The sequence below is a fragment of the Peromyscus leucopus genome, chromosome 4 (genome assembly GCF_004664715.2).
Source record: "Peromyscus leucopus breed LL Stock chromosome 4, UCI_PerLeu_2.1, whole genome shotgun sequence".
In the NCBI taxonomy this organism is placed as follows: domain Eukaryota; kingdom Metazoa; phylum Chordata; class Mammalia; order Rodentia; family Cricetidae; genus Peromyscus; species Peromyscus leucopus.
In genome coordinates this window covers 140,789,106-140,802,082 of record NC_051066.1, presented here as the reverse complement: position 1 = coordinate 140,802,082, position 12,977 = coordinate 140,789,106, and the positions used below count along the sequence as shown (strand labels likewise).

The following is a 12,977-nucleotide window of genomic DNA, read 5'->3' as shown; positions in this document are numbered from 1 at the left end:
ATTCTGTCATGGTCCTAAGTGTCTTCCTTCTCCTATGACGTCTATGAGGAGGGAGGATGGGGGATGGAGGCCACGCAGAAGACCAAGAGCCACCCCTCAGCCACAGTTGTTCATCAAAGTTGATGAGAGAGAGGAAAGGCAAGGTCCTCCTGTGATATGGCTCCCACCCAGCCACACGGAGGATCTGGAGTAGAGCGGAAATCACTGTCCTCATAAGGTCCTTTTCTGTGTCACATCTGTTCTTGAATCAGCTCATCAGATCTCTTCAAACGTCCCCAAGAAAATGCAAATCTACCCATTTTACAGTGGAGGAAGTTGAGGCTCAGAGTTCCATGCAATCACCTAAGGACACACCGAGAAAAGAGGTACAGCCTCGATTTGTCAGCTTGCACCCATGCTCTCTCACAGACCCCAAGGCCTGCACTGAGCTGGGCCATGCCATTTCATCCTCATATCTTACAGGGCCAGTACTGCCTGGGGGACACAGGTGAGGAACAGGAGGACCCTGCTGGCACATGTTTGAGGCTGTCAGCTGGGAAGGAGGGAGGAGCCGGAGGTCAGCTCTTCCCCACAAGCAAACCTACCTGGAGCCATTACTGCACCAGCTACACAGAACCTGGGCCCCCGCCTCTGGGGCCCAGGACTCCTGGCAGGCCCAGTACATAGGTCAAGGGAGCTGTCCAAGCCCATGAGAAGCCCAAGGCTCGGGTTCAAGAGTACAGCCCTGCTTCACTGAAAGGGAAAAGGAAGACTACCGAGTCCCAGCCCTAGTGGACGCTCCTGGCCTCAATTTTCCACCTGAAAATCAAGGTGATCTTGGCTTCATCCTCCCAAGGGAGGCCTGGGGAGTTGGGGTCTGTGGAGGTGAGCTGGGAAGGGAGTGGCCCGAGGTGTCTAACGAGTGTGGGAAGGAGCCAGCAGCCGGGTGTGGCGGAGGAGGCTGAAGCGATCTGACTACTCCCTGAAAGGAAAACACACTTGGTGGGAACAAGCGCTTTTGTCACTGCGGGGCGAACACCATATAACACACCGTATAAAGTTTATGGTTTGTTTAGACTCTTCTGGAACAACCAATAAACGAAAAGAGCAGAGAAGACCCAGGAAGCACTCAGGCTGATCTTGGGCCAGCCCCTGCCATCTCCCTTCCCTGGCAGCCTACGGCACAGCCCCTGTGTTGAGTACACAGGGGTGCGATGCATGCTCTTCCTTCTGTTTTCCCCAATCTCCGGGCCGTGGTGACTGAGAAAAGTGTTGCCCGTGAAAGGGCTAAGAGACAAGGGCCTGTGCCTGTCCACAGTGCACTTATGGAGAAGGCTGAGCCTCTAAGCTCAAATTCTCACGAAGACTCACTTTAAACACTCTGGATCCAGCTGTGCAAACGCACAGGTCTGTCTGTAAAGCTGCTAAAGAGCGCCAACTAGTGGCACCGATGACTTCGCACATGGGAAATCAGGTGTTCGGCTTTCTTTCTTCCCCGATCCTGCTCCCAACCTCCTTCCGGTCCCCCACGCACACGCAGCCCCTGATAAGTTCCCACCTTTCAAAGGTGGTGCTGAAAATCCCCCAGGGTCTCCAAGGAGCAGGATTAAACCTCAAGGTATTTAATCAGAGCACTCTCCCTTTGCTAGTTCAAGTAAAAAGAAAAAAAAAACAAAGCCAATGAAATTTACTTTTTCTATAAAAGTTTATTTTGTAATTTTTCCCCCAAGAAGTAGTCAGGATGCCTATTTCAATTATGTAAGGAAAGGTAAGGAAGGGTCGTGTATAAAAATAACTTAAACATACATACTAGCAACAAAGCAACACATCTCTAGTTACAACTGCAGATAAACTTGCCCAAGATTTTTCCAAAGGTATTAAATATTTGGTAGACAATGGGACAGACAGACAGACAGGCACACACACACACACACACACACACACACACACACACACACACACACACAGCTCAAGTATGTCTTCTGTGCATTTTAGCTAACCGCTACAGCTAAAGTGAAAAACTGGATTCCTGAGTGACCAAAAGTGGAACCAAACCCGCATCATGGTCGGTGTGAACGTCAGAGAGTGCTGTGATTTCCCCGCCCCGTCTCATTGGTCCCTAGCCTGTTCTCTGTGGTGCTCCACTACTAAACGGTGCCTTTCTGATCTACTCAGCATTGTGTTAGCTATCTCAAAGCTGGCCTCTTCCTGGCTCCCAGCACATGCTGGTAAGGGGTGACTCTAAAGACGCCCCAGTTAGGATTACATCTGGCTGATTCTCTGTCTCAGGGCTTGGAGTTCCCTCTCAATTTCATAGGGGAGGTCAGCATTGACTTGGTCTTCCAGGTATTTACAGATCTCCTCCACCTCCTTCTCCCAGAACTCCTTGGAGATTCCTAACAGCTCCTCCATGTTGACGTCCCCCAGGCCTTTCAGGTTCAGGGCGTTTTCCTTAGGGACGTAGCCAATGGGCGTGAGCTTGGCACTGTCTTCCCCTTCAATCCTGTTGAACATCCACTCCAGCACCCGAGAGTTCTCACCAAAGCCTGGCCAGAGGAACTTGCCATCCTTGTCCTTCCGGAACCAGTTGACGTGGAAGATCTTGGGTAACTTGGCTGCTGGGCGGTGGGCCATGCTCAGCCAGTGGGCCAGGTATTTGCCGAAGTTGTAGCCAAAGAAGGGCCGCATAGCAAAGGGGTCGTGCATGATGACCTTGCCTGTGCACAGAGACAACCATTTACCTCTGACCGCATCATACCAGATTCTCTCTCCCTCTCCCTCCATGGCAGACACCGAGGAGAGAGTTCGGACTGCCTTCCCCAGGGTCTCCCTCTCCCTCCATGGCAGACACCGAGGAGAGAGTTCGGACTGCCTTCCCCGGGTTTCCCTCTCCCTCCACGGCAGACACCGAGGAGAGAGCCTGGACTGCCTTCCCCGGGGTTTGGAGCCCAGGCTGGCTCACCCTTGTGCTCTGCGGCAGCTGTGGCCTCTGACCTCATGGCTGCTCCTACAAACACCCCATGCTGCCAGCTGAGGGCTTCGTAGACAAGGGGGACACCTTGAGCAGGGAGAAAAGGGTTATTAAAGACTTAGACATCCAAACGCTCTAGGACTGATGGTGTTAGATTCATTGTTCAACCAAGCAGTATCCTTTTTCAGATGAGGAAATTTCACTTTGTAGTCCAGGATAGCCTGGGACGTATTCTGTAGCCCAGGTTAGGCCCAAACTTATGGCAATCCTCCTGCCTCAGCCACCCAAATGCTAGGATTACAGGTGTGAGCCCCCCTGCCTGACAAGCAGCATTTTCTGTTGAGTTATTCTTACAGCTGCAGAGACAAAAAACAGGAAGCCCCTAAGCCAGGTCACAACAGAGAGGTCTCTCAGTGAAGCGGAACACTGGCCTACGCTATCTCAGATCGCAGATCCAGAAAGGCCATTGGGGAGCAGAAGGCTAGCCCTACATTTAAACTTGCTCAATTAATCTGAATATAGCGTGGCAGGGGACGGGGGAGATCTTTGGAACCAGTTCTGAAAAAGATTTCTTTGTAGCTCCATACCCCAGGTCCCCAGCCTGAGCAGAAGATGCCTCACCTGCAGGTCTACGGCCACCAAAAATGATGCCCTCGATGGGCACACCTTCTGGAGACTCCCAGGCAGGGTCGATGATGGGGCACTGGCTGGCTGGGGTGCAGAATCTCGAGTTGGGATGGGCACAGGGCTCCTCTACAAGAGAGAGAAACCCCTCAGCATGTGGCTCAGATAGGTGGTGTCCACAGCCCAGAGCAGGTGGCCCCCAGAGGAGACTCACCATCCTGTGGTCTCCACTCCTTGTTCTTCCAGGAGGTGATGGTGACCCCGGGGGCCAGCGGTTCATCAATGCCTTCCCAGTAAACACCCCCATCGCTGGTCTCGGCCACGTTGGTGAAGATGGTATTCCTCTGGATGGTCTTGATGGCATTGGGGTTTGTCTTCACTGAGGTTCCAGGAGCAACTCCAAAGAAACCGTTTTCTGGGTTGATAGCCCTTAAGTTGCCTGGCAAGTTGCAAACCAGAGAAGGAGGTGTGAATTGGAGCCACGCATGGCAGAGTTCTTAATGCCTTACCAGGCTGTCTCACGTGCTAAACCTCACGTCAGTCTTTCTCCTCCCTTCCTCAGACTACACAGCCATCCACTCTGATCTCCACACTCTGGTCAGCTCAGACTCCTGCAGCGTCCCCTCCTCCCTGCTCCTGCACACGGCCTCTTTTTTATTTTATTATTTATTTTGCGTGTGCACGGGGGTGGGTTGTGAGTGCTCCAGGGCACATGTGTGAAGGTCAGAGGACAACTTGCAGGAGTCAGTTCTCTCCTTCCACCGTGTGGGTCCTGGAAATCAAACTCGGGCCTTCGGGCTTGGCGGCAAGTGCCTTTATCCCTCGAGTCATACCACCAGCTCCGCAATACCCTCCAAACATGCATGTGCACAAGCAAGCCGCTTCTCATGGCCCTCTCTATCCAGATGGTCCTCACAAGGTGCCTGCAGGATAACTGCTGAGGCCTTGCTGACTCTAAACTCAAACACTCGATGCCCAGTGCCAGCCACCTAGGAGAAGGTGGCATATTTGAAGCCAGCCACTCCCCAAGGGTTGTCACTGTCATCAGGCAGACCTGAAGACTCACCTTGGCCATCAAACTTCATCCAGGCAATGTCGTCACCCACACACTCGACTTTCCACCCGGGGAGGGTGGGGTTCATCATGGCCAAGTTGGTCTTCCCACAGGCGCTAGGGAAGGCTGCTGCCAGATATTTCTTCTTGCCTTCAGGGTTGGTTATGCCCAGGATCTGCAGGGATAAGGATCCGCATTATAATCTCTAATCCTTGACACACAGGTATGAAACTGTCACAAGAAAACCCATCACTCTGTATCATTCATATAGTGAAAGAGAGAGACAAGGAATGCGTATTTTCAACAAAAAACATGGGCCTGTCTTTCAAACTAAGAGAGGGTGGGGGAGGGGACCAGAGAATTGAAAGGAAGAGGGATGGGAAGAGAAGAGGGGGAAGACTGAAATAACATTGTCACTGTTTAAGAGATGAAGACCCCTGGTCCCTCCTGCCCCAGAGGTCTGGGAATGTTCCTAGAATCCCCCCAAAGGTAGATCCTCAGATCCTTCCCTCAGGTATCAGGATAAACTGATGAGCTACAGCAGACTAAAACCCCCAAGATCACTGTTCCAGTGTGTCTGAGCTGCTTCCAAGAGATGAGCACTGCAGTAGTTAGAGTCAACTTGGTATTCCCTGACTCTGCCCTCAAGTCCTTAGGGGCTGGAGAATCTCGGCATGGCTCTCCTCTGCCACTCCAGGTCCTCCAAATTTCTGCCCAGGATCTCCTGACCACTTACCAGCATGTGCTCTGCCAACCATCCTTCCTCCTTGGCCAGCCGGCTGGCAATCCGCAGGGCAAAGCATTTCTTCCCCAGCAGAGAGTTCCCACCATAGCCACTTCCGAAGGAGATGATCTCTCTTCGGTCCGGAAGGTGTGCGATCAGTGTCAGCTCAGGGTTACAGGCCCAGTTGTTGACCAAAGGCTCTGAAAAAAAGCACCATGTGAGTGTGTGATGCGTGTTCCTGCCCAGGTCTCCACTCTGGCCTTGAATCTCCAGAATGGCCTGGAACGCCTGATCCCCCTGCCCCCACCTCCCAGATGCTGGCATGTTCAGCCTGTCTCGCCATGTTCAGTTTATTTGGGGCCTAGGATCGAACTCAGGCTTCATGCGTCCTAGGCAAGCTCTCTACCCGCTGAATCCCAACCCCAACTCTCCATTTACTTTTGATTTGGAAAGAATGAACTCACTTTTCAAGGGAAGCGGGCACCCCACGGAGTGGAGGCACTTGATAAACTCCCCGTTGCCCAGGGCCTCCAGCACGGATGTCCCCATCCTTGTCATGATCCGCATACTGGCCACCACGTAGGGCGAGTCCGTCAGCTCAATGCCCGTTTTGGCCAGAGGTGAGCCCAGTGGCCCCATGCTGAACGGGATGACGTACATGGTGCGACCTGCAGAGGTGGGTGGGTGGGAGAGAAGGTACAGAGGCTCACAAAGTGCCTGCACATCAACTCCCTAGCGGTCCCCACTGCTGTGTCTCCCACATCACATCTTGTTGGTCCCCAGACCCTGGTTTGCTGAAATCCAAGTTTTCATAACCCTTCCATCCAGTTGCACCGAAGCCGCTTTAAATCCACGTGAATGGAAGGCGTTTTATTCATTTATTAATTTCCCCCATTTTGTCTATTTGAGATTACTTACTGAACCCAAGGCCTTAGTATTCTAGGCAAGCACTCTACCACCCAGCCACACCAGCAGCCCCTTTTCAGTTTTTATTTTTTTATTTTTTGGTTTTTTCGAGACAGGGTTTCTCTGTGTATAGTTTTGCGCCTTTCCTGGGACTCACTTGGTAGCCCAGGCTGGCCTCGAACTCACAGAGATCCACCTGGCTCTGCCTCCCGAGTGCTGGGATTAAAGGCGTGCGCTGCCACCACCACCCGGCCTTCAGTTTTTATTTTGAGACAAAGTGTAATTCACCCAGGCTGTCCTTAAACTTTGAATGCTCCTGCCTCAGCTTCTCAGTGTCTGGGATGACAGGCCTAGACCACCAAGATTCGCAGAGAACGCTTTAATACTCCTGTACCGCTGTCCATCAAACAGAACTGGGCAGGCCATTTTCACATATGGCCACCCTATGCAGCTCAGGCCACCATTAGGAGCGTGAGCCGTGTACACAGACCACTGTCAGGCTGGGGGTTTCGGTTCCACTCACCTTTCATGCACCCTGGGAACCTGGCATTGAATGCCTTCTCAAAGTCCTCTTCTGACATCCAGCGGCCCAGCTGGCTGTCGCCAGTTTTGGGGATGGGCACTGTGTCTCTCCGCTCTTGGGTGATGATGACCGTCTTGCTTTCAATCCTGGCCACGTCCCTGGGGTCAGTCAGAGCCAGCCAACTAAAAAAGCCACAGGAATTCCTTCAGCAAAGCATTCTTAGGGATGTACACCTCTCACCGATGCCACTTTTCCAAGTCTAGCAGGATGCCAGGACATTGACCATGTTCCTTAAATATGGAAGTCAAGCCAACAGGGACTTGACTACGTGGACATTTGCTAGACCATGAGCTGGCCCTGGGGAAAGAGACTGCCTTCCACGGTCATCTAGAATCTAGTGGCTGGTTATGCTAACCTCACAGGGTGTCTGGATTCTGATCATTCTATTAAGTTTCTCAGGTGTTCGCTACAGACTCCAAGAAGGTGGAACTGGGGAGCCCATGGGCCAGAGAGCGAGGGCTGAGGGGACTCACCAGTTGTCATATTTCTTCAGCTTGCGGATGACACCTTCCTCCTGCATGTGGTCCAACAACCGTCCATACTCCTCCTCAGAGCCGTCACAGATGTGGATATGCTCGGGCTGGCACAGCTGGGCATTGCCTTCCACAAACTCCCTCACTGCCTTGGGCAGGCTGTCGAGGCTGCCTTGGATGACCTTGGCAGAGAAGTCCAGCCCATTATGCAGTTGAGGAGGCATATTTGTGAGTGTGAGAAAGGCGGGGTTCTGGTGTCACCTAAAACAGAAAAAGAGGCTCCTGAACACCGACTCCCACGGGCTCCCTCCAGTTCCTCTGCAGACTTGGCACGGGTTGGCACGTGGCCGGGGAGCTGTGGCTGTCAGGGTAAAGAAAGGGAGTCGTCCCATTGCCGATAATTTCAGAAAGGTGAATGAAATGACTCTACTTACCTTTCCTTCTTTTGGAAAGTCTGGATCAAAGATGGGAGGATGCCTTGCCGGATTTTCCCTGTTGACGGAGGGCGTATCCCAGAGGGAAGGCCGACTGTGCCTGGGAGCCAGCCTTCCTTGCTTTAAATACTATACAGAAAGGCCAGCCCTGCCCCTCAGCTGTACCCGGAGGCTCGCCTCTGACGTAAGGGGCAGGCCTCTGGCTCATAGCCATGGTCAGCAAGGTTTGGAACTGACTTAACACAATAATCCCCAGGAAGATAATGATTGAACTTGTGGTTGTTAATGAGTGTTGGGAGGCCTCAGGCCCCTCTGTCCACCATAGTGAATCCTTACACAACATTTGATTGACTAAACTTTGACCCTGCCTGTTGCTGATGCAAACTCCAGGCCCTTTTCTTGATTGGCAGGTAGGGGTCAAGGACAGGGCTAGCCGGGGCACCTCTTGGACTTCATGTGTTGTTGGCAGCACATTTTGTGTGCCGGTGGCTGCTGGTTGTCAAAACACTGCGGTGGCTGTGAGGTGTCACTCCCAGGTCGAAGGTCATGAGAAGAAAACTCTAGCTCCAGACACTGGCCTTCTAGACAAATGTCCCGTAACAGCTGAGCTAGCTGGGGTGCGTTACCTCACTAGGTGTCTGGTGGGTTACCTGGCCACTCCAGAGGGTGTGGGTTGCTGCAAGCTTCGTTCTAAGGGGACACAGTGGCACAGCTAATGCAAACACACGGAGCTCTTCTCTCTGTTTTCTGTCAGCTCATTCATTACTGCTGCCTGAAATGGAACTATGACAACCCGGGTACAGACTAGGAAACTGAGGCCGAAAGATCAATTAGCAGGTCCAAGCTGGCTGATAAGAGCGAGAAGGGTAAGCATACAGTCAGTCTGTTCCAGAGTACCGTGGAACCCCTTGTAAAATACCATTGTCTTTTCTAGACCCTTCAGGAAGTTCTAGGTTAGACACAATCCCCCTGGTGCTGCCTGGATACTTCTTGCAAGTCTGGGAATCTAGGGGAAAGAAGAGGGGTGGGAGCTTGGCAGTTCTGCTGGGTCACACTTGAGCAGCAAGACCTTTAGTACAGTTGTAAAGAATCTTCTCGGCAAGGCGCAGACCTTCATTCCAATTGAACGAGCCTCGAGCTTGCTCGCTGGAGTTTAGAGAGAAGTGAGTGAGAAGTCAGTGAAAGCGGGCTGATGGCCAGGCCCAGCTCTCCACAGCTGGCCTCAGAGGAGATGGCAGGGGGTTGGCCCACTTCCCTGTGGGCAGGGGGATGATCTGACAGGCAACGCTGTGACTCCACTTTAGATTTGAGGCATGATGAAGAGCCATCCTTCAGAGTGCTTTTGGGCTTGGCTCATTCTGCAAGGCCGTGTGAGGCTTGTGCAAGGCTATTACCTCCTGCCCCACAACTGTCACCTCTCTGGGGTCCGTCCAGTGGGCTTTTAGTGCTTCCTGTCCTGGTCACTGAGACTGCTCATGAGGGGAGGCCTCATCCTGTGCAAACTGTGTTGTATCTAAATGCAGCCAGCATGTCTTGCTCAGTAGCCGATGGGTCCTTTCTCCACATCAGGCACAGGCTAAACCACACTTTCCAGTGCACACTTCCTCTGATATTCCTGGCCACGCCCCACTCTGCTGCTAAAACTGCCATGGGTTTGAGTCCCTGGAAGGTTAAGTTGAAAACAAAAACCGAGAGACCAGACCTGGAGTTTTAAAGCATCCTACACACATCCAAGGTATCTCTGCTGTGAGTCTTCTGGGAGGAACATAGCTAGTCCAATAATGGTAGAGGAGCAGGGGTCCTCATGTCCTTCCGACCAGTCAGTACCCCCCACATGCACTATGTAGGGGTACAGTGATACCCATGCTATACCTTGTCAAAATGTCACCCTGGGACCCCATCTTTCAGTGTCTTTGGTGATTTCTGGTCCACAAGAGGCTTCACTGGCAGCCCTCCTGCCCCCTCCCCAGGGAGGGGTTGTGAATCAGCTCATCTTCCTACTGCTTCATCTTGAATAAGCCTCAAAGGAAATCTTAGGTACAGATTGCCAGCTGCCGGGGGAGGGGTTGGTCCAGGAGAGTCCTCAGCCTGTCCTGTGTGGATGCTCAGTGTTCCTACAGGACAAGTGGGGGCCAGGAACCCCCCCTGGGTGGGAGTTCCCATGTGGTTTCTCACACAAACATGGGGAGGCCCCCAGACCCCCAGACTGAGGTCCATGTTTCCTTAGGTCAAGCCAGCTTTCTGTCAAGTGTGCAAACTGTTGTTTCCAATGTAAAGCTGCTTCGGAGAGAAGAGAGTAAGTCCAGGCACCCAGAAACAGAATTATTTTTTATTTTGAATTGAATAATTATTATAATTATTCAAAATTATACTGCTGTATTAGTCAGGGTTCTCTAGAGTAACAGAACTTATAGAATATATATATACATATGCATGGGATTTATTGGAATTGCAGCTAGTCCAACAATGGCCAGCTGTGAATGGAAAGTCCCAGAATCCAGTAGTTGCTCAGTCCCTGGAGCAGGATGTCTCAGCTGGTCGTCTGTACACCAAGGGACCCCTAAGAAGTAGGCTCGAAGGCCAGTGATGGAATGGGAGTGCGACAAGGTGAGGACAAGCAGGCGGACCACCAAAGCTTCCCTCTCCGTCGTCCTCATTCAGGCTTCCAGAAGAAGTGGCTCGGATTAAAGGTGTGTCTTGCCACCTTAAGATCTGGATTAAAGGTGTGTGTCTTCATGGGCAGTGGTGACTCACGAGTTTAACCCCAGCACTCGGGAGGCAGAGGCAGGAGGATCTCTGTGAGTTTGAGGCTAGTCTGGTCTACAGAGTGAGTTCCAGGACAGCCAAGGCTACACAGAGAAACCCTGTCTTGAAAACCAAAAACCAAAGAGAGAGAACCCCTGCCAGCTATGGTATAATCTAGTACCCAGGAGGCAGAGGCAGGAGGATAGTGAGTTTGACCAAAACAGTGGTCCTGTGGAAAAAGAGGCTGCATACACTTGGCCCGTCTCCATGTCCTCAGCTCACATCCTGTGGGCCATCAATGGCTGTATTTGCATCCAGACTAGGATCAATAGTGATGACACAGAAGGTGGCTGTGGGTTCTGAGGTCACAAGTCCCTTCCCAGATGTGGTTATACATGTCACCAGATAGGCAGATATGGCTGACCCATGCATTTAAGGAGTCATTTAAGCTCAAGTGCCCTGAGCCTCCCAGGCAGGGTCTGGCCCTCCTGATGTCCCTGGCCTTCTGGGCAGGTAGAAGGGAAGCGTTTGCCTGAAGTGCTGTGCGATGCAGCAGCCTGATCGTTTCTCCACATAGGCTGTCTCCAGGACTCTGGAAGTGGGCTGCAGGAAGCCCACACAGAATGGAGCAGTCAAGAAGCAGGGTGAAGACCATGGTTGTGGCTCTGTTGGTAGAGTGCTTGCCTAGAACGCACGAAGCCCTGAGTTCAACCCCTAGCACCCCATAAATTAGACATGGTGGTGCACACCTGTGATCCCAGCATTTGGGAGGTGGATGCAGGAGGATTAGGCATGCAAGGTCATCCTTGGCTACATAATAAGTTTGAGATCAGACAGAGTGACACAAGACCCTGCCTCCAAAAGAAGGCAATCTAACCCTGATCAGGCCCCACCAAAACACAACAGCTGTGATAAGATAGATGGGTGGTGGCCATGGGCATTGGCTATGTGCCAGGTAAATCAGCAAGAGAAACACCATGGACTTCATGGGGTCTCCTGGTGGAGAAATCTGATGAGTGATGAATGATTGGGACGTGCCTTGCTGAGATTTGGTTGCCTGGAGGCTAATGAAGGAGCCTCTACCCCACAGATGAGTCTAGGTGTTTGGAAACAAGAGGAGCTAGAGCTGTGGATTTGAGATGGTGCCCTCAGGACTGGGGGATTCCACCACGCCTCCTCCAGAGTAGAGTGAAGACCCAGAGAGATGTACTTAGAGTCCCCTTGCTCTACAGAGCCTGACTCTCCCAGGGTAACCCTCAGGCTTTTGTTGTAGATCTTAGTGTGTGAAGGAATTTCACATCCAGGAAATCTACTCATCACCAGGGTTCAAGCCCTGTCTCTGTCTCCCCAAGCTGTACCTCTCACTCTGAGACCACAGCCTCCCAGGTCACCTTAGCCATGGATGGAGGGATTCCTCCCTACAGAGACAGCAGGGCAAGGCAACGGCCAAGAGGTCACTCTACAGAGATCTGAGCTCGTAAGGACTCCTACCAGCCAAGCTAAGGGTGGTTGTGTTTTTCTAGAAGAAATCGAGAAATAGTGGATCCCACACACTAGAGCCAAAGGCATTTTCACAATTCACACTTAGGTCTCTACTGCCTGTGGCTACTGCAGGGGCACCTGGCTGGCCTTCCCGTGCAAGTTCCCGACAGCAGGAAAACACTGCAGCCTGGAATCGTCACCAGAGCCATTCAGGTCATCCACCCCAACTATGTTTGCCAGGGACAAATATTTAGATGTTCTCTCTGCAGCCTGGCGGGGGAGGGGGGGTGCATTTGCTGTTGAATGAATGGTGAGTTGAAAGATCTCTAACACATCTCCTCGGCCCCCTCAAGCTGTTTTGAATTTCACCTCAAAAAAAAAAAAAAAAGGCCAGCACTTGGGAGGCAGAGGCAGGTGGATCTCTGTGAGTTTGAGGCCAGCCTGGGCTACAGAGTGAGTTCCAGGACAGCCAGGACTGTTAAAGAAGCCTGGTCTCAAAAAATTAAAAAAAAATAAAAATCAAAGACCTTGTGGTTCAGCCAGCCCCCCACCCCTGCCCCCTCTTAGTAGATGTTGGAAAAAGTTGGGGGCAGCATGAGGAGAAGGATCCAAAGCCTATTTGGGGGTGCAGAAGGGTCTCCAATGTCTGTCCTTCAGTGCACCTCCACATGTCGGCCTGGGACATCTTGAGACTGTAGCCTTCAGCTGAAAGGCCCTGACCTTAAAAGGTTCTATTGTGCCACAGCTTCCCTAAGAGTGTCCTGGCTCATTTTTCTGTCTTCTTCTTTTCTTAAATGTGCCTGTGTCTGTGTCTGTGACTGTGTCTGTGACTGTGTCTGTGCTGTCTGTGACTGTGTCTGTGTCTGTGTCTGTGACTGTGTCTGTGTCTGTGACTGTGACTGTGTCTGTGACTGTGTCTGTGTCTGTGACTGTGTCTGTGTCTGTGTCTGTGTCTGTGTCTGTGTCTGTGACTGTGTCTGTGTCTGTGACTGTGTCTGTGTC

General features: G+C 51.9%; 1 protein-coding gene across 1 annotated transcript; it reads right to left on the bottom strand.

Moving 5' to 3' along the window:
- Window positions 1-1,670: 1,670 nt before the first annotated feature.
- Window positions 1,671-7,859, bottom strand: Pck1 (phosphoenolpyruvate carboxykinase 1). The gene is made up of 10 exons (XM_028893796.2): window positions 7,749-7,859; window positions 7,315-7,575; window positions 6,782-6,963; window positions 5,817-6,020; window positions 5,365-5,552; window positions 4,641-4,803; window positions 3,789-4,013; window positions 3,572-3,703; window positions 2,942-3,037; window positions 1,671-2,696 (listed from the first exon to the last, which is right to left on the bottom strand). The coding sequence occupies exons 2-10, from the start codon at window positions 7,536-7,538 to the stop codon at window positions 2,242-2,244; spliced, it is 1,869 nt and encodes a 622-aa protein (XP_028749629.1). The 5' UTR covers window positions 7,539-7,575; window positions 7,749-7,859; the 3' UTR covers window positions 1,671-2,241.
- Window positions 7,860-12,977: the final 5,118 nt, after the last annotated feature.

What these genes read in the sequence shown, in the direction of transcription:
- Pck1 (XM_028893796.2), bottom strand. Translation starts at nt 7,538, where the DNA reads ATGCCTCCTCAACTGCATAATGGGCTGGACTTCTCTGCCAAGGTCATC. An exon ending in CTGAAGAAATATGACAACTG is followed by an intron (nt 6,964 to 7,314) that starts GTGAGTCCCCTC and finishes TGGCTTTTTTAG; the next exon opens with TTGGCTGGCTCTGACTGACC. An exon ending in AGCTGCCGCAGAGCACAAGG is followed by an intron (nt 2,697 to 2,941) that starts GTGAGCCAGCCT and finishes CTCTGTGCACAG; the next exon opens with GCAAGGTCATCATGCACGAC.